The 21,897-nt window shown below is 44.1% G+C and overlaps 1 protein-coding gene across 3 annotated transcripts in view; it reads left to right on the forward strand.

Moving 5' to 3' along the window:
• PRRC2C (proline rich coiled-coil 2C) overlaps positions 1–21,897 on the forward strand; it is a 1,200,196-nt gene that overhangs the window by 72,548 nt on the left and 1,105,751 nt on the right. For all 3 annotated transcript variants that reach the window (XM_086955980.1, XM_086955997.1, XM_086955989.1), the window contains exons 2-3: positions 16,845–17,009; positions 17,573–17,750. In XM_086955980.1, coding sequence (XP_086812106.1) covers positions 16,898–17,009; positions 17,573–17,750 — 290 coding nt within the window. In that variant the 5' untranslated portion in view covers positions 16,845–16,897. The remainder of the gene's footprint in view (positions 1–16,844; positions 17,010–17,572; positions 17,751–21,897) is intronic.

The raw sequence follows: 21,897 nt of genomic DNA on the forward strand, positions 1-21,897 counted from the left end.
GACATTAGTGAGTCGAACCCCGCTTCGGACTAAAGTCAAGGTGATCGAGACGAGCGTGTCGGCGCTGAAGACGGTCGACACCGGCAAAGGCCTCGGCGACCCTAAGAAAGCTCTCGGCGACCCGAAGAAACGTCTGAATGACCCGAAGGTTCTCGTGACCCCGTGTCAACAGGTCAGGGTCAAAGGCAGCGGACCCAGAAAGTCGACTCCAGTGGAGGCCTCGAAGGATTCCGTAGAACCGGTGCGCCCATCCGCCACGTTCACCAAGAAGGTGACGGACTCCCTACAGCGCATCAGGGACAGGACTTTATCGGTCGGTCCGAAGGATCCTCCGCCTACCAAACCGGTGGAGAAGCCGCATAAGGCGTCAACGCCCATCCGTTTTACGTTGCTGCCGAAGACTGCGCCGAAGGCTTTCGCTCCTAAGGCGGTCGCCAGCGTTCCCGAGAAGGTCTCCTTGGCGCCGAAGTCGTCAACGGTGGTCCCTGTCCCACAGCCGCGACGACCTTCAGTGGACGAGCATCAAGAACACTTCATTGATGCCAAAACAGGCAAGCTTTCCCTCCACAAGAGGAAAATCGCCCCTGAACGCCCAATGGAGTCCTACAAGATCCCTCTCAAGAAAAAGGACTCTGCTTTCACTCCTGTCTTGGTGGAACCACTATCCCCACAGACTGATGTTTCGCCACTTACTCTGATGTGGACGCTGGAGAGGGAGATGATGAGGACGAATACAGTTATCCTGTCTATACAGACCCTGAGGATACCAACGAACCCTGGGCCGCTGGTGCTGACCCAGGTGATCCTCCAGCAGGACAAGACCCTCAACTATTTTCTGCAAAACGTCTCCTACAGAGGACTCTGTAGCTTTCAATGCCCTCATTGAACGGGCAGCTAACAATCACAACGTCCAGCTCCATGCTGACCCTGTTGATGTCGACTTCCTTTTTGATACCTTCTCAGTCTCAGAAAGAACTGTTAAGACTCTGCCTATGCTGAAAGGTGTTTTAAAATATGCTGGCGAGATCTTTAAAGAACCTACCAGGGCGAGGGTGATAAACCCTAGGATTGAGAAGAAATACAATTCAGCGCCTACTGATCCTACCTACATCAAAGGACAGTTGCCTCTGGACTCCCTTGTCGTCTCCAATGCCCGGAAGAGGGATAATTCTCAGACTATGGGTGATGCTCCTCCCCCAGACAAAGAATCCAAAGTCTTTGAGGCATCGGGGAAGAGGGTAGCAGCACAGGCAGCCAACATCTGGCGCATTTCAAATACACAAGCGCTTCTGGCGCGCTATGACTGAGCACACTATGACACACTGGAGACCCTGTTGCAGCACCTGCCTGATGAATACAAGGAGGCGGCTGAGATGCTTATTTAGGAAGGGAAGCTGATCTCTAATGCTTCGATTAAGTGCGCTCTGGACGCGGCTGATACCGCAGCCAGGGCTGTCAACACCAGTGTTATGCTACGACGACATGCCTGGCTGAGAATCTCTGGATTTAAGCCGGAAATCCAAACCACCATCCTTAATCAAACAGTGAATCCAGATAACCTGTTTGGCCCGGAGGTTGACACCACCCTAGAAAAAATTAAAAAGGACATGGAAACTGCTAAATGGGTGCCTTACAGTCCCAGCAGTTTCGGGGTGGGTCTTTTCGTCGCTCAAGCACTAGAGACGTTTCCAGAGGCCAGCTCTCCCAGTCCACGCAGTACTACAAGGGCAACACTCAGTCCACGTACACCAACAAAAGTCGAGGTGGATATCGTGGTAACAGCGCCAAGGGCAGAGGTCGTGGAAACAACAACTCCAGATCCTCTGCCACCAACAAACAGTGACTCCTTGTCACTGCCCCCCGACCACACACCGGTCGGGGGGAGACTCCAGCAGTTCCTGCCAGTCTGGAAAACCATCGCCACAGACGGGTGGGTCAGAAAACTTGTGCAATACGGTTATTGTCTGGAGTTAACGTCCACTCCACCCAACATGCCCCCAAGACACCGTCCTATGTCGGACGAGCACTTGCACTTATTGCAGCAGGAGGTCACCGTCATGCTGGAAAAAGGAGCAATAGAGCTCGTGCCAGTGCAGGAAAGAGGCACATGGGACTACTCCCTGTACTTCTTAATACCAAAAAAGGACGGGTCCCTCAGGCCCATCCTGGACCTCAGGCCACTCAACTACTACATCCTGTAGGAGAACTTCCATATGCTGACCCTGCAGCAAGTGCTCACGTTGCTCAGTCAGGGGGATTTTCTCGCAACTTTAGACCTAAAGGATGCGTACTTTCACATTCCACTGCACCCTTCACACAGGAAGTACCTCTGGTTCACCATACAAAACCAGCACTACCAGTTCAAGGTTTTGCCTTTCGGTGTCGCCACGGCACCCAGGGTGTTCACAAAGTGCCTGGCGACAGTGGCGGCGCACCTCAGGAGACAACATCCATGTCTACCCTGATCTGGACGATTGGCTCATCCAGGCAAAGTCAGCCCAGCAGTGTGCCGCCCACGTGTCCCACACCATTCACCTCCTGCACGATCTGGGATTCTCACTGAATTACCCAAAATCCCACCTCCAACCCGCCCACATACGGCAGTATATGGGTGCGACCATAAACACTCTGGCAGCCACAGCTCAGCCAAATTCAGTGAGGGTCCGCAGCATTCACTCGCTGATACAAAAGTTTAGACCTCAACACTCGCTTCCAGCAAGAGTGTTCATGCAGTTGATAGGCATGATGGCCTCCTGCATCTCCATAGTCCCGCACGCGAGACTACATATGCGTCCGCTTGAGGAGTGCTTAGCACGTCATGGACTCAGGCTCACGAACAGTTGAAAGACCTAGTGTTGGTGAGCGGTCGGGCATACAACTCTCTGCATTGGTGGGATCCACAATACCTTTGCAAGGGACGACCGTTCCAAGAGCCTGTGCCACAGATCATCCTGACGACTGACGCTTCTCTCCAGGGATGGGGAGCTCATGTACTCCATTACACTGTGCACGGACTATGGACGCATTAGCAACGGAAGATGCACATCAATGTTCTGGAACTGATGGCGATCTTCATGGCACTCAAAGCCTTCAAAGTACATCTGTGCAACAAGGTCGTGTTGATCCGGACGGACAACATGACGGCCATGTACTACATTCAAAAGCAGGGAGGAACACACTCTCCGCAGCTGTCTCATCTGGCTCAGAACATGTGGAAGTGGGCCATTCAGAGGAACATCTTCCTCATGGCGGAACACCTCCCGGGCAAGGACAATCAGATGGCGGACCTGCTCAGTAGGTACAGCCACCAAATGCCCGAGTGTGAGATACATCCATCAGTACTCCAACCGTACTTCCAAAGGTGGGGTCATCCAGAGATAGACCTGTTCGCCACAAGGGAGAACGCAAAATGCAAAAGCTTCGCCGCCAGGTTCCCACACCCGCAGGGCAATGTGATATGGATGAACTGGCCAGGCAAATTTGCGTACGCTTTTCCCCCAGCACCTCTGATACCGCTGGTGGCACGCAAGCTCAGGCAGCACTCGACTCTCATCCTGGTTGCTCCGACATGGGCTCGCCAGCCATGGTGCACCACGATTCTGGAACTGTCCGTTGTACCACATCAAAGGCTATGCATCACACCCAGCCTTCTGACGCAGAGCCATGGCGACATTCAGCATCCAGATCCGCAACAGCTCAACCTGGCGATCTGGCTCCTGAGGTCTTAGTTTGGCTACCTCAACTTACCTCCTGACTGTATGGACATTATCAAGGAGGCAAAGCCCACCACCAGAGCATGCTATGCGGCGAAATGGAAGCAGTTTGTCATTTATTGTGCAGACCACAACATTAACCCGCTAGATGCATCTATTCAGAACATCATTTGTTATATTTTCCATTTGTACAAATGTAATCTGGCCTATGCGTCCATTCGCATAAATCTATCCGCAATGGCCGCTTATCTCCAGAACAGGCAGCACCTCTCACTTTTCAGGGTGCCTGCTATTAAGGCCTTTCTAGATGTACTCAAACGAGTCATTCCTCCACGGACTCCACCAGCTCCGGAGTGGAACCTCAATGTGGTCCTCACCAGGCTGATGGGTCCTCCCTTTGAACCACTGCATTCCTGCGAGATTCAATTCTTGACATGGAAAGTGGCTTTCCTCATAGCGATTACATCGCTGTGACGAGTTAATGAGCTTCAAGCACTAACTATCCAAGAGCCATTTATTCAAATTCATTCTAACAGGGTGGTGCTTCGCACTAACCCTAAATTCTTTCCTAAGGTAGTGTCTCAATTCCATATTAACCAAACTATTGAATTGCCTGTTTTCTTCCAAAATCCTGAGTCATTGGCGGAGAGGATGCTCCACACCCTTGACGTCAAGAGGGCCCTGATGTATTACATCGATAGGACCAAGGATTTTAGGAAAACTAAACAACGTTGTTGCCTTTGCGCCACAACACAAAGGTAACCCCGTTTCCAAAGCTGGTATAGCCAGGTGGATCGTTAAATGTATTCAGATCTGCTTTCTGAAGGCCAAGCGTACTCTCACCATTCCACCGAGGGCCCACTCCACCAGAAAGTTGGGGGCCTCCATGGCTTTCCTTGGAAATATTCCTTTGGAAGACATATGTAGAGCAGCCACATGGTCTACCACACACACATTTACAAAGCATTATTGTGTTGATGTGCACTCCAAACAGCAGGCAGCTGTAGGGCAGGCTGTTCTAAAAACACTGTTCCAAACTGCTGCAGCTGGCGCAGGCGGCCACTGTTAATGGAGGGACTGCTATGTATTCTATGCACAGATATGAATTCAGCAGCCCACATGCCTCGAACCGAATATGCTACTTACCAGTATGCATCTGTTCTTGGCATGTAGGGCTGCTGACATTCATATCGCCCACCCTCCTCCCCGGCGCCTGTAGCAGCTGCAGTATTCACACATACTTCTAGCATGGTCATCTTTCACTTAGTTTCACTCTATCTCGGCCACAATGGCTAAAAACAATCTGAGGATAGAGTCGATGCCCATGCGCACTGTAGTCCAGGCGAGGAGCCACCTATCTCGTGATACTTCGAAGACTCTTCCAGGACAACAATGTGCAGTCATCCGGACCCAACACTAGGCGGCAATCTATGCACAGATATGAATGTCAGCAGCCCTACATGCCAAGAACAGATGCATACTGGTAAGTAGCCTATTCGACACACGGTTTCAAAGTTTAGCAACATGAGGCTATGCATGATGCTCACAGAATGCTCTCTGATTAGATGCAAATATTTGCAGAAGCTTGAAAGCAAGATTAATGTTAATTTGCTTTCAATCTAAAATGTTCCTAAAAAATGAAAGTAGGGGAAAACATTTTGCTAAACTACTGTAAAATGTCAGATACCATTTCTTTGCAGCATCATTTAGTAAAATGTGTTGATGCATGCTAGTATTACCCAAAAATATTCATATGGGAAAATTTGTGTAACCAGTTTCAATAAGATTATGGGAAACAAAAATAAACAAGCCTTGGCAAAGCCAGTAGGTCTTACATTGGTGGTCAGCTCTTTAGTTTTGGCAATGCGTGACTTGTTTTGGCATGCCTTTTGTAAAACCTTATTGATATGAGAGCTGCCGGGCTCTCACCATTATAACAAACATTGGCAAACACAAAAATAGTTTTTGGTCTAAAAAAGCACACACTACCACATTATTTACTGGCACTGAAAAAAACTACTTTGTGTAATGACATGCTCCTTGTGAAAGAGCAGAATGCTGTCACTCACATTGAAGCCAGAGGATTAAGAGAGAAGTTTAATAAACACAAATGGTCATGGTGAACACCATACCAAATTGGCCCAATTATTAAATAAAGTCTCAAAAGTGCACCTTTGGTATATGGGTTTCGTGAATTCACAAGAATTGTCATTAGTAGGGCAAGACATTGTACTTCTACAAAATATTTGTCAACTGCATTTTAGCATGAGCAAATATACATGTGTAGATTTGCTCATGTGAAAACCTGGATGTTTGAAAGTTCATTTTCCCTCCCAACAACTTTTTTCCCCAACTCTGAAAGAAGGTTTACGTCTGCCACTCTCAGGAGTAAATTTCCAACAGTTCAGTATGGGAAAGATTAGAGAATATTTGTTGAAAACCCTTAAAACATGCATGTTAGTAGGTTTGTACAGACTCAAAATGGCATTCCAACCCTGGAACTACTGCTTACCACCATCTTCAGTCCCAGTGTGTAGATCTGTGGAAACGGGGCAACATAAAATGATCACTAGTATTCAAACACTGCTATGATATATGCCCTGGCATAATCAGAGAGGCTATATAAGAGCTCTTATATAATGAGATTGCTGCCATAATTTGTGGCAGCACTACATGGCACCAAAGGGACAAGTGGATTTTGTTACATGACAAGTAGATTTATGAAGCAACCTGCCCCATGGACAAGTAGATATATTAATAAATTCCACAACCCCAAAACCCCAATCTAAACTTGTAGAAGCAGGAAAACAAAGAATTGACTTGTGGCCCGAAGTTTAGCTTTTTATCTGTTAAGATACCTACGTTTTTAGCCTTGGTTACTGGGATAGAGGGAAGGTCAATTTCTACTGGCCACCAAATAGGAGACCACGAAGGAGAAAGATTACCTAACAGACCCATCTCAGTTTTGTTGTAGTTCAGTTTAAGGCAGTGTCTGTTCATCCAAGAACTGATTCCCAACATGCAGTCATGGAAATGGGCAGATACCTCAGTGCCGTTTTTGAAGCCTGACAGGACAGTTTACTGAACATCTGCGTAAGAGGTTAGCGAAAGGCCAACAGATTTAACTAAAAGGGCCAAATCTAACATAAAAATTGAACAGTTGTACTGATGAGCCCGGGGTTGATCAGCATCCCGTTGCCAACAGTGTCGAATGCTGCTGATAAATCAAGTAGAATAAGTGCTGCAGCGCCACAGTGAATGCCTATTGGTAACCCTCTCAGTAGTCATTACCACTCTAGGGTTTTCTGCTAGCAGGATCAATGGTGAATACAGCATCTCAGACACTGTAACTGTCTTAAGCCGAACCCATTCAGTATATTGTACAGTATGCATTTCTCTAGATGGCCTGTAATGCTTCTGAAACAGGGCCATGGATATCTGGACTGGGACTGCTGGTCAAATTTCCATGTTACAGTGTGGGGCCTTACGATCATTGTGAAGCCAGAAATGTGCAAATTGTGTTTGCCCAACATAATATAATTCAGAATTCGAAGCAGCATATCTGCCCCTCTCATAGGGAAGATGCAACTTAAGCCAGGATTTTCCGGGTTGTCATTTTGTTGCGGCCAGTCTTATCATCTGTGCATTGCTCTGATCGAAGAAGGGCTCTTGTAAGAGGGAGTCTGGTACAAAAAAACTCTTGGTAGCACCATCTTCATTAGGCTTATCCTTCCAGCTAGTGTGTGTTGACGATTAATCCATCTCTCAATCAGCTCAGTAGTTTTGGTCATTCATTCCCATAATTTTCACACATCATTTCTCCCAATGAAATTAAATACCCAGGTACTGATATTTTATTTTGTAATTTAGATATAAAAAGCTTCAAATTCAATCATAAATTAATTAGTGGACTCTGATCCCTTCATAATAAAAACAGCCAACACATGCTTTTCGCTGAAAAGTCAACTTAATAGGGCTGTAAATAATTATAGAAAACACCACTGAAAGTGCTACCAATATACATTAAAATAACATTCAGTCTAAGAAAACCAAAACTAGGATTATCTCGCAGTAAGTGGTAGAAAACCGATTGCCACATGGATTTAATATTATCTATTTACGTCTGGTTCAATAATGCATGCTGTTAAGGGTCAATAGTCATTATTCATTATAAAATGACATAAAAGAGAAAGTGACATTCATTTTATTTATTTAAACAGCTGGCTAGACCCAAGGGTATCTGAGCGCTTTACAGGAGAAGGACAAGATTGAATAATACAATAATAAGTTAAAAAGGAAGACAAAAGAAAAGGCAAAATATGAGGGGGAAAGGGAAGGCAAAAAGGAAAGGCAAAGTATGAGAGCAAAAAGTCAAGAACAATAAATATAAAATCAAAGATATAGGCAGTAACATTAAGAACAAAACTGGGAATTGGATGATTAAGTGTGATGGGCCAGAATAGAGGGGAGAAGGAATGTGGGTACGGTGGGGATAGGGAGGTAGAAAGGAGAGAAGTTAGCATGAAGGGGAATGAGGTGTGAGAACAAGTGAACAGGAGGAAGGAGGATAGTGGTAGATGTGGGGAGATAAGCTGGGGTGGCAGGTCAGGTAAAAAGCAGAGAGGAACATGGAAACATAAGGGACAGGTTATGAAACCTGGGAAGTAACAGGATTAGGGACCCCAATATTTGAGAAAGTGTCTGAGATCTTTTTGAAGCTGAAGTATGAGGGGTTGCAACGTAGATGTTTGGGGAGAGTTCCAAATGGTGGGTGCATTACAGGAGAAAGATCATGCTTGGGTAGATTTCTTGTTAACCAAGGGAGAGACCAGTGAGGGCATTGGTGCTTCTCAATTCTCTGGAGCAGCCAGCTTTGTGAAGTTTTTGGGAGAGATACAGTGGGGTTTGAGGATGCAAGGCTTTATGCCTAATGCAGGCGTTCTTGTAAATGGATCTGCCATCTAAGGGCAGCCATTGGAGATCTTTTGAGATGGGGAGATGTATTCACACCTCTTAGAATCAGAGATAAGCCTGTCCGCGAGGTTAGGGACTGACTTGATTGGTGCTAGGTGGACTTTAGGTGTACCTAAGAGCAAAGTGTTGCCATAGTCTAATCTGGAGAGTACTAATGATTGAACAGATTTAAAGTCATCAACAGGTATGAAGGGTTTGATTTTTTTTTTTTTGAGGTCTCGACGTGAAAAGAGAGCTCCTTTGGCAGTGTGTATGTGGGGGCAAAGGCTGATGTTTTGGTCAATGCTAATTCCGAGAGATTTGACTGAGCTAGAAGTGGAAAGGGAGCATTTTAGAGCATTGAGGTCAGAAAGCCAGTATTGAATGGGGAGCCGGTTATTTTTAGGGGCAAAGAGAATTACTTCAGTTTTTTTAGGGTTGAGTTTCAAGTGATTGTGGTAGAACCATTGTTGGATCTTAGTCAGGGTATCGTTGAGGTGCAAAATGTCTGAATGGGATTTAATTTTAAAGTAAAGTTACGTGTCTGCATAGAGGTGGTAATTGATACCTGCTTTCATTAGAATGAGTGTCAGGGGCTCCATGAAGTGGTTAAATAGAGGAGAGAGAATAGACCCCTGGGGAACACCCAGGGAGACGGGCATAGGTTTAGAGAGGCAACTACTGATTTTGATTTGTTGGGATCTGTGCTGGAAGGAGGAAGTGAACCATTCAAGAACAGGACCATTGAGGCCAAACCGAGCTTTCAGGGTATTGAGTAGGGCAGAGTGGTTGACCGTATCGAAGGCAGCAGAAAGGTTAAGAAGGATGAGAAGGGAAGCCTCACCCTTGTCGAGGGAGTGATGGATGTCCACGATGAGCATTGCAGTTTCAGTGCTACAACCCTTTCGGAAGCCTAACTAATACATCGAGAAGGCAAAATGAGTCAATGTGTTTTTCGAGGGCTTTGGAAAGAAGAGGTAGATTAGAGATGGAAGGTTGTTAGGGTCAGCTGTAGCATTTTTGAGGATGGCTGAGATTTGGCCCAGCTGGAGGAAACTGGGACACAACCCGTAGCCAGGGAGGAGTTGGTGATGATAGTCCAATACGGAGTGATTATATGATTTAAGTCTTGAACGATGTTGGTGGGGAGTGGGTCTAGGGTATGAGAGGAGGGTTTGAGCTTGGAGAGGAGTACTTCTAGCTCGGTAACTGGGCTAAAATTAAGCCAGGATATATTGTTTTTAGGCTGTGTGCTGGGGGGAAGAGGTCTTGGGGGTGACCGTGAGCGGGAGATGAGCAGGATCTGGAGGGGGCGAAGGAGAGAAAGGCGGCAAGGGTGAGAGGACAAGGAGGGTAGAGACTCATGGGGGGGGTGGAGTCAAAGCAAAGGATGTGTCAAAATTGGCAATTAAATAATTCCCTGGGTCTATTCTTGGCTCGATCAAGTTGAGTGCGGAAGAAGGAGGCCTTTTCACTAAGGATGTGTGTTTTGTAATTATTCCTAGCGGATCTGAGGAGGTCGAGGTTAGAGGGAGAGGGGTGTTGTCTCCAAGAGCGCTTGGACATTCTAAGTGCATGCCTCTCATTGTTGAGTTCAGCATTAAACCAGGATTTGGAAGGGTTGTTTTTTTGCGGTTTTAATTTGGCGGTGCAATTTGGTCAAGGACCTCGATTATTGTTTTGTTGTAGTGTTCAGTAATATAGTTCGCATTTGTGAGGCAGGGGGAAGTTGAAGTTTAGCTTTAAGTTTAGACTCTAGTTCGCCTGGGGGAATAAGGTGAAGGTTTTGGTTAATTTCTTAAGTTTAGGGTTTTTAGGGGCAGGGTAGAGTAAAGCTGTTGATCGTGAAGAGGATGAGGTGATGGTCCGACCAATCAATGGGAACAATGTGCGAGATGGAGGTTAAATCTTTGCTAGTGATGAAGGCATCTAGCGTAGCTCCTTTGTCGTGTGTAGGGGAATGGCACAGTTGGATCAAGTCTGTAACGTCAAGGAGGTCATTGAGTGTTAAAACTGAGGGGTCATTATTATTATTCCAGTGAATATTGAAGTCTCTGAGGAAAATGTTATTGGAGTAGGAAATCGAGGCTCGGGAAAGTAGGCCAGACAGTTCATATACAAAGGACATAGGGTCATCAGGGGGGTGATACATATTATGTAGCCGAACGGGGGCCCCCTGAACTACAAGTTCAGCAACCAGGTATTCGAAAGTGGTTTGATTGGAGGGGGAGGCCATCTTTATATAATGATGGCTAGGCCCCCCCCCCCCCCCCCCCGATTTTGTCAGGCCTATCTTTTCTGAAGATAGAGTAACCAGGGGGGGAGAGCATGTCAAGAGTAGAAGAGGAGTGAGCCTAGAGCCAGGTACCGTAAGAAATGCAATGTCAATGGCTTCACTGAGTATAGGCTCCGAGATTTCATTTGCATGACGTGCAGCCGATCGACAGTTGATGAGCATGCAGTTAAGAGGTTTGGGATTGATAGCAGGAGTAGTTTCAGAGTGGACAGTGGTGCGTTGCGGAGGAGGCCTAGGCGAGAGAGGGGAAATGGGGATGCGGCTTATCCCCAGGATCACGTGGATAGTGGAGTGAGGAATAGGAGGATCTGTAGTCGCAGAGGGTGGTGGAGGGGACCTGGGCGAGCCAGCAGCAGTAGGGATGAGGTTTATCCCAGGGCCCGCCGGAAAAGTGGGAAGAGGTATGTGAGATTCACCAGTCAAAGGGTTGGGGGGGTAGGAATTATTTAGGACCCCTGGGTCCAGGGAGGAAGGGTGGGTAGGCGTAAGAGGAGGGATAGAAAGGCAGTTGTGGGGGGGGGGGGGCATCGTAGAGGATGTCATGAGGACTAGTTAAAAAACAAGTTGGTTACATCTATTTTGATATCCAAACTAATGTTTGACTTGACAGCAGCACATCCACATTCCTAGATAATGGCAAAAGAAAGCCACCATTTTACAAACCTATTTATACACTTCTAGGATATTCATGTTAATTCTTTCCATGTTGTCAGATCCAGAAGGAGAAATACCTTTGATCCATAGAAAATGTAGTTTAATACTGTATTCTATGCTATGTGAGTGAAAATCTATTCCCTCTGCTTTTGAATTATTTCAAAAGAAGTATTGTTTATTTAATTTTTAGTAATGCAATATTGATTTTTTTTTTATTCCAGCTCCGTATAGTATCTGCAGTATCTCATCTTGTAGATCAGTGACTTATTGGTAGTGCTACACAAGTACTAGTAAGATGCATATTCAAGGTTATATGTAAAGACTCCAGAATAATCAGACCAAAATATTTTTCAGAAGGGGTAATCTTGCTTTATTAATTGCCACAAGTATATCTTCATTAGTAAAACTAATATTTCTTTGAAGAATTTTCAAATAAAAAAAATTACTATTATCCAGTACAACATTTTTTCCAGGTTATGAACCCATGTTCCTCAGTCTTTAGTGCAGATATTTAGTGACGACCTGAAGGATGGACATAAGCTGCCCTCGGATGAGACTGTTTAACTAGTGTAGATATGTCTACATAATTTTCTTTGTGGTTTATTTGTTACTTTAATTGGGGGGGGGGGGGGGTTTGACAACTGGTAAAATGGGGCTAGAGAAGGTGAAATTGAAACGCTGGAGAGGGTAGGGGAAGATGGGTCTCTTATCACTGAACAATTCTATTGTCCTTTTGGTGCTTTTATTGAATTAGTGTAATAGTTATGTTTGGCTGCATGGACCTGTTTCTTGCAGTCAAGAGTGAAATGATATACTGCTCTATGGGTTCTTGTTTGTAATTCAGACTCCCTCTTTCTGCCTATGTCTCTAATGTGCAAGCATCTAATTCAGAGGTGAGCCAAAGATGTTTAGAAGAGGTGCCACAATGCCTCTTTTTTTTCCGGTAATAGGCTTGTTAGGTTTGAGTTAAAATAGCAGCGGGCGTCAACATTGATAATACATTATGGTAGAAAGAATGAAACAAAGCTGGTACCCTCGACATTGCTTCTGAAAGATTGGAAGATCTCCGTTAATCAGTGATTGAATTGCAAACACTCTTGTAAAAAAACATCTTTGTAATTCCTAGATTAAACCCCAAAGTGCCTAGAGCACTTCATGTAATAAGTTCTTTAGAAATCTTGCATTGCAGCAGATAAGACAAGTAATTCTTTTGACATTAAGGTGTCTTAATTTGATTTGCAAATGACTAAGGATTTTAGCCATCAAATCCATACAAGCAATTTTGATTACCTTCCTGAGTCAAACAATATTGGAAATGCCACATATTAAAGGGATAACTTCAGAATGTGTTTAAAACAATTCTATAGGCAAGGTTGAGGTATTCGGCTCAAATGGGATCTCTGGATTTAACCAGTGCGGGGTACCAATGAATAAAAAGATTTTACTCTTCACCATAAAACCAGTGACATGAATAGCATTTTCAAGTATGATTTATTTGCTTAGGCCATTTCTTGTCTTGGGCCTGGTCAGAAATGCAGGTACAAATTTGGAAGGGAGGGCACTTCGGCCAACTCAACAAACTCCCTCTGGTTTGGTCTGAGAGAATCTCTGCTCAACCCCTGGTAGCTATGGCACAAGCAGTAGGCAGTCACCAGAGAAGTGCATGGTAAAGTCAAGCTGTACCAACAATTTCTAAGTGAATGACACAAAGCAATAAAATGACGGAATATATTAAGAAAAAAATCAGCAAAAAGACACTAAGATCCTCAAAATAGGGTAGGGTACGTGGAGATATGAATGTGTAATGTTTTCAGACACTAAGCACTTCCAACAAAGCCAAGCACTCTGGAAATGCAACTGTCAGATGTGGAATCCGACCTAGGGGCAATTTCAAGCCGACCGCAATGGAGATGTCTGGTTTCCCAAACAGGCTGTCTGGGTGAAAGGTTTTACCTTCAGACTTCGTCTCTAACTGCTGGGAAAGCTGCTCCTGGTTTGTCCTGCAGCAAGTCTGAAGCAGGCTTCCGGGAACCAGGTCACTCTCCTGCCAGGTCTCCTGCAGGGTCTAGTCCCTTTTAAATAGCTGACCGCTCTTGGTCTCGGACGTTCTCCTTTTTGCATCCCTGAAGCAGGTAAACATGTGGCCAACCATTTGACCCTTGGAGAGCAGCTCCAGTCCCTAGGTGCTAGCAGTATTCCGGGGTCTTTGAATCCTAGTATGAATCATCTTCTTCCATCAAGAGTCAGGAGTCATGAATTGGGATACTTCCTTCAGTAGGGCTGCCATAGTCTAATGAAGTCTACCCAGGTCTGGAATTCTGAATTAGCGGTGATAAAGGTGGCAGAATTATCTTGTGCACTAGCCAGTATTTGGAGGAATGTCCACCCAATCCTGTTTTCTCGTAGACACCTTCTTTTGCAGCAGTTCCTCTTTGCCTTACTCTAAAATTACACTATCTGATATCACCAGGAAGCCATTTCTTGTGTTGCACACTACCCTACCTGATAGGAACAGATCTGGTTCTCCCTCAGTGTGGCTGGGGCCTGACCTTGTTGGCAGTTCTGGGGGGATGACTCTGAGTCAGTCGTTAACTTTCCCCGTCAAGGATGTGTTTCAGCGCTGCAGCTGTGATAGGTAGCAGGATTTAAGCCAGTTCTGTTTTGGGCACTGTAAAGTACATTTTTGCAGTTATATTTCTGCTTAAGTTAAAAAAAAAAAATTCTGATTTCACAAGATTTCATCAGATTTGAAAAAAATTGATAAGGAACTAAATTCAAACGGTTTCTAGCCCTTTCCTAAACAGGTGGATAAGGATTTGAATCCCACTTATACATCAAAGTTCTTTACTTGCTTACATAGTGAAATAGCTTGTAGATTTTCTTTTCCTGTGAGGGCACGGTAACCACAATATGTAGTGTGGCCTTTTGAATTAAAGCCCCGCTATGTGGGTTCACAAGGCATACGTTTAGGGGGGACATATGTATTTATAAAAATAGGCTTGTCCTGCCATGTGTCGCTGTGGTGCAGTTAAACTGCACCCAAGTCTAAGCACAGTGGTGTTCCGGCCAAAACATATTTTGGTCATACCTGTGAGTAATGTAAATAAACACTGCTGCCAATTTTACATTTAACTTGACGTGCCATAGGTGCACTTAAGGTACCATTTACAGTGGACTTGTACGGAAGTTTAATAAGCCATATAGAATTTCAATATACAGCATGTTCTAAAGGGGAGCAGAGGTACTTTACTACTGTTTAGCCGTTGAGTTAAAAAGCCATTTTTTGCATGTCTGGATCTGCTGGGAGACCTTGCCAAAAATGTGATAATTTGTTACATTCCTTACTCAGAAAGTCGCCAGCTTAAACAGTCACCAACCCACCTACCCCCTCATTTGGGCCTTGAATTCTACTGCAACCATTTGGGAAAGAGCCTTGGTGTGAAGACAGGTTTACTAGGACATGAAATCAATTGAGCGTTACTGGGCCCAGTTGCGTCATTTGGACTTGTTCCTCATAGGTTTCCTGCAGCTACAGTGCTATTGGACCCAAAGTTCAATAACCAAGTAATCCTTTCCTGCACTTGACATTCTTAGAATCTCCAGCCTAACGGTTAGTAGCTCTGATTTTGGAATGCTCGACAGACTGAACATCCTGCCCAGGCTGCGAGTCTGAACTGCTTAGAGGAGACACTAGTGTATTCTGAGAAGTCTAGGACAGTCTCAGAACTAGAAAACATGATGTTGATGCCATTTTCTGATATTGTCTTTTTTCATTTGTCTGCGGTGGAGCCTTAGTAAGTTATCCGACTCCAGTGCTTCATCCTCCTGCTCATGTACTTGCGTAAGAGGGTCCGCCACATAAGCCTACAACTACAGTACATGATGAATTCCATGTTCAGAAAAAGCCCCCCCCCCTTTCCTGCATGTTAATTTGAGATTTGGATTTCTGGTGGTCAACGAGGTTGAAATTGAATGGCCCACTTTAAATCTGTTCCTTCCATTATAATGATTCGGTTCCCGCTATCATTAGCCAATTTCCCTAAGAGCAACCCCAGTGACCAGTTCAGCAGTGCAAGACCTTGCTAGTGACATCAATGGTTGTAGATAAGTATGCCTGATCAAGAATTTAAGCAGGACCGAAGACAAAACATCCGAGGACCAGGTATAGAGCTTACGAGGTTCCTTGCACACAGCTATGCAATTATAGACTCGTAAGTATAGGTAAATCTCTCCACTGATCAATACTGCAACAAACTCAAATGTAGTCTAAAAGGAAGGCATTGCATAGCCCTAAATTGTTTACCTCAGTACTCTTTGCTCGAAGTCAATTGCAGTTTGGACTGGGAAACTTTGAAAACATACTGGCCACAAAAAATAAAATTGACTTAGTAACTGAATATTTGAATCAATATGTGCTAGGATGCGCATATTTATTCAGTCGTGGCTTCAATGTTGAATTTGTTTGGCCACAACTCTGTTGCCTGAAATCCTTGCTAGGAGTGTGCTCCCACTTGTGTATTTTTTTTCGGTTCAGCCTTATATTAAAATACCATGTCAAGAGGGACAAAAAATAGTCATCATTGTATTGAGAGATGTATGTGTATGTGTACTATAATCACTTTCTTGTTCATACTATAATCACTTTCTTGTTCATACTATAATCACTTTCTTGTTCATACTATAATCACTTCATACCCAAGTCCCCTGATTATTGGAGGGGTGTTTTTTATTTATTTAATTTTTTAAGGGGAATTGCATTTTGTCCTACATTGCAAATGCATCATACATTATCTTTCCAAGCCTCTCTTCCCAAGGCCAAGCACGGGACTGCAGCATGCTGAAAGGTGTGGGCACAATATGCCAAGTATTTCAGATATTTCAATTGCCTTTCTCTGTGTACATTTCTCTTTATTGTGGTCTGAAAAAGATAATGTCCGTGTTATTCAGTGATACCCTAAATGTTATGTCTGTCATAACTGCATGCAACCCAATGGCTTAATGGTATTTTTTAAATTCTTGTGGGAAAATCTTTCATGACCAATAGCAAATTTGCCTTCTCCAGTCATTATTTTTGTGAGTCTATCTTGTAAAGAACAAGTGTACAGCAATTTTTCAAGCACTATGCAGGTGAAACCATGAATGAAGCTCTCCATGTCTTTTTTTTTTTTCCCGTGCCCCCTCCCAATCGGTTGGGAATCGCTTCATATGTATTTGCTCTTTATGTGCAGGTGGTTGCGAAAGGAGAGGCGTGTGGTACCAGACTCGATGAATTTACATCGAAATGTCGGAGAAGTCAGGCCAGACCACAAAAACAAAGGATGGGAAAAAATATGCAACACTCAGCCTTTTTAATACGTACAAGGGAAAATCATTGGAAACCCAGAAAAGCACAGGTAGGTGAAGTGCATTGGATAGTGAAATGGCATAGTTATCCTGTCACTTGGAAGTAGTTTCCTGATGCCGCTGCAAAATACATATTCTTTCCTTTGTATTTGGAGAATAGTGCAGTTGGCATGATATGGTGGATCCTTTCTACACAGGGCTGGGCACTATGTCGCTTTGACGGCAATCTCACATGAGGTTGTTTGACAAAAAATTTCCGCTAAATGTTTATTCTAGAAAGCTGTAGCTTTCTGTGTCAATCTTCAATATTTTTATGAGATTTCCTAGAATGTTCAACACTACAAACATCCCCAGTAGGGAGAACCTTTAGAATAGTCACTAGTCTGAGAAGACTAGATTGTTTTATAAAATTGCTGCACTTATCCGTAGACAGCCTTCCACAATATCTTAATTTACATTCTCCTGGCCTCATTTTCTTAAGTTTCTTTTGATGGTCAGAAAAGCATAATCAGTCACTCTGAATATTTTGTAACCTGAAGAAAGTATGTTAGCCATCCAGTTGTAAGTTGCCGGTAGAAGTCATGTTAAGGTCCTCAATATTGTTTCTTTACAGTTGCCGCACGCCATGGGTTGCAGTCTTTGGGAAAAGTGGCTGTGTCACGACGCATGCCCCCGCCCGCAAATCTGCCCAGCATTAAAAAGGAGCACAAAGGCAATGATCCCAACGTGAGCATAGTCCCGAAAGACGGTTCAGGATGGGCATCCAAGCCAGACCAGCCTGAAGAGGAAACGTGAGTTACAAGCTGTTGATGGGGCTGGCGGGCCCTTATCCATGAGGTTTTTGGCTGTCATCAAAAATGTGCACATACATTTTTATAAAACATTTTTACGAGGTGTCAAACCTTTTATAATTACTGTTAGAGCTTGTAGATATTATCCCATTTTATTTATTAATCAATCCTTTTTTCCACAGTTGCATACATTATGCAGTTATACTATTGTACATCAAATATGAACACAGATATTCTTGTGACTCAATGAACTATTGTATCCACTCCAAGGAATCTATCTCATGGTCAAAAGTTTTGAAAGACAACAGCAGGAAGTGTCTACTCTAGATTAGAGGAGAATTTGAACCGTAAACTCAAAATTTCCTTGTTAGCTGAATGTATAATTTTGATCACCAGGTTAGTGTATGTAGTGGTGCCCTTTGTACTTTCTTAAGTTGCATCAGTACATCAACGAAGGGCCCTGTGGACCAACACAGTCCAGACAACTGAAAGTGCTACAATCTGTTCCCCCTGCTTCATTTCCAGTCTCCTCTAGACCTGGTCGGGAAGACATTTTCAAATTTCTTTTCTTTGAGAAGAGCAGAACTGCACCTACTAGTGGGGTGGGGGTGAGAATGGGGTGTTTGGGGGGTGGCTCTTCTACAGTAAAAGAACTAAGGCCACACTGACTGTCTAGACCTACATGATGGACTAAGGCAATCCAGGACTCGCGGGTTCACCCCATTCCCTGCTGCTCATTGGAAGCACATCACCATCTAGTTACAGGAACTTCTTCATTACCTTCACAGATAGAGAAGAAGGCCAGCACCGGACCAGTCCCTTCTCATGTCTCATCTTTACCTTCTTTATTCAGTGCCCAGTGGGGCCCCTAGACAGCTAGAATTTGGAACCTGCTGTGGGGTCCTGTCCCATCAGTTGGAGGCTGCAGTGACCCACCCCTGTAGATGCACTGCTTGATGCTTCTAACATCTGCTTTTGACAAATAGCAAAGCAAGCAGACTTTAAAAGATTTGGTTGGTGACTAGTACACGCTTTTGTCTGGCAGACCAATTGAGTATAGGATATGCCTTACATCAGCCAACATTTGTTCAGTAAACCTGTGGATGACTGCTTGAAGGCATGTCCCTTATTGTATTTTGTATGTATCCACTGTTCCATTGGTATATGCCTTTCTCTTATAAAACGCTCTGATACCTCTGGGTCTAGCCAGAGCTATACAAAATAAAGATAGACATGGACAGATCTCTAGGAGGGTACAAAGGAAACACGACTATTGGTACAGGACGCAGTAGTACTGCCAGAAAAACACATTGCAACTTGGATCTTTTACTAAATTTAATTCCTACAGGCAGAGATCTCCAAAATCGATCTGCTGTTCATTATGGGAGACCAGAGTCTGGAGTAAGACACCAGCACAAACCGAGGGGGCCAGCAAACTCACAAATGATGGGATAGAAGCTGAAATACCAGACTTTCTGGGAAGCCTCCTTGAAAACCAGACCTGACTGGCCTATAGGGCAATCAGGCAGTAGCTTACGGTTTGGTCGGACAGGTCAGTTTGTGGACCGTTTTTAGGCTGCTTGTGAGCCTATTTTATAGTCTGCTGGCACAGTTCTACATTTGATTTTCCTTAGGTTGAAACACATTGCCTGCAGAAATGTCAAATCCATGTTTTTTTCCTGGCAAAAAAACGTTTACAGTGCGTCTTTACAATTTACAAACATTGGGATTTTATTTTGCTTTCTAGTTCACTGATGGGTCCCGCACTTTATTTTGGTGTCAGGACGTATTTTCTGTCCCATTCCGATTGTCATTGAAATTCATCAAACTATTGCAGATAGCAGGCACAAGAGACCGCACCAAAATCAAACAAGAAAACAGAGGACTAAGTGCCAGGATTACAGGACACAGTGTCTGATGCCTTAACCAGAAAAAACATGGACTGCCGAGAGTGGGAACTGGTACGAACTACTCCAGCATAGGGCATGTAGTTTTCGTTCACAGAGCTATGGTATTTAACTACATTTGGGGGCTATAATCCTGGTACTACAGAAATTCAGTTCTAGTCTTATTCGTACCTTCCTTCTAGTAAGAAGTTTCCAAGCCGATGTCTATGGGGCAATGGCAGAAAAACTCAAAATGGTGGTAGAAGCACTTGACAAAGGACCTTTATAGTCTATACATAAAATGTCTCTTCGATGCTCTGAGACTAATATCATATTATTGATAAAATCAACAAAATAAATCCGTGAAAATCAAGCGTTTTTCAATAAAGCTAACCTAAAACTTGACCACAACAAAGTTACTCTGTCTACAAATCAGGCATTCTACCCAAGGTATCAAATTTGAACAATTAATTTACTAACTGGTTTCCCTCAGCTATCTATGGCTTCTGAAAGAGCCTTGCGAGAGTGACAAGATTCAAGAAGACTCGCACAGGAGGCCCCCGTTTTTCGGTTAACGCGGCTTCACTGTGGAACGCCCTTCCTTCTAAATTGAACATGGAACCCTGTCATCTGCATTTCCGGAAGTTCTTGAAAACCTTTTCCCCAAGTGACCATTTGTCTTCCATTCTCCCTCTTGAGCCGGACTCTACTGCAGCGCTGGGATGCCTCCGGGTAACCATGCGCTTTATAAAACTGCTTACTACTACTACTACTACTACTACTACTAGTTCATTCTTTAGACCTTGAACAATGTATAAAGTTTTGTATTGATTTAAAAAGAAAAAGGACTTCCGCAAGTCTTGTTTGTTTCATGTGAAAACTCAAATCATGGCACAGCATAATGCATCACAGCTCTTTTCTCCTGCCATGCCAAAGATTGGTGCCCTTTCTGCCACAGAGTAGGGGCGCAGTCAAAAAGAAGCATGAGTGTCACTACTGCACTCTTGCTGGAGTGTCCCTACTGAGCATATGTAAAGCAGTAACTTGATCTTCCTTCCTCACCTTTTCCAAACAACTGCAGCGGGACAGGCACTGCTGCGCATCCTATTTAATTAACCCCTTCCATGACGAGCTCAGCTCGTCATGCAGTACACTGCTTGTGTGCTCATGACGAGCTGAGCTCGTCATGAACAATGAAAATCATGAATCTGCAGCACAGAGGAGGAATTGCTGTAGCATGGACATGGTTAAAGTAAGCTTCATTTCCACCTGTGCCCAGGGCCACTGGAATTATGCATAATTGGGGATTTATCGCATTTGACACACAATTCATCTGCTGCATGTTCCCCAAAAGAATTCTACTTAAATAGTTTTGAAAGTTACTAAAAGTTGTCGCGACTTGTTTACACACAGTAGAAGGGCCTTCGCAAAAGTAAACTGGGCATTTTACATTTGCCTATTTCAGGTTTTTGTTTGTTAAACTGATACGGATGATGTGAAATCCTGGCCCAGGCAGGTATTTTGTGTAAAAATAATGAAGTAATAGTGTCAAAATGTGTCCCATATTATGCTGCATAATTTGTCTCTTTTTGGCTGCATAATTTAGACAACACTGCTGCATGATTTGGTGCTCCTTTGCCACACTTTTCTAGTGGCCCTGCCCGTGTCTCATATAATCAATTGCCTTGTTAATCATTATTCTAACGTGAATTTATGAAGGACAATTGCTGGAGAAAAAAGTATTTACTTTTAACTTTGGTTCTCCAGTATATCTCGTAGATTATCATCCAGGGGATACTCATCAATAGTCCTAATCTATGAATAATCCCCGCCCGTGTGTGTGTGTGTGTGTGTGTGTACACACAACTACTGGCGGTCACCAGTAGGTAGTTATAGTTAGGATTATTTTGTATAGGGAATTCGCAACATTCTATTGGGAATAACTTTTGCGCCTCCGCTCCTTCCCTAAAAGTTTGGGGGGGGAGTAGTCAAGCGGGGGCCGAGATAAAAGGGGGTCCCAAAACATGTTTTCCCCATGTTAATTTCCATAGGGCGGTCGAACTCACTTTTAGCCCGAACGGCTGAATGGATTTCCACCAAACTTGGCAAAATTGTAGGGACTGGTAGCCCGATGTGCCTTTGCTATGTCTCTATGTGCTCCAGTGGATTTTGAGTAATTTAGCTTCAAAAAAATATATCTATAAACCCGCACCTGGGCGCGCACCAGCGTGCTATGCGAGTTCGCGCGCGGAAAGCTGATT

Source organism: Lissotriton vulgaris, chromosome 1_1, assembly GCF_964263255.1.
Source record: "Lissotriton vulgaris chromosome 1_1, aLisVul1.2, whole genome shotgun sequence".
In the NCBI taxonomy this organism is placed as follows: Eukaryota; Metazoa; Chordata; class Amphibia; order Caudata; family Salamandridae; genus Lissotriton; species Lissotriton vulgaris.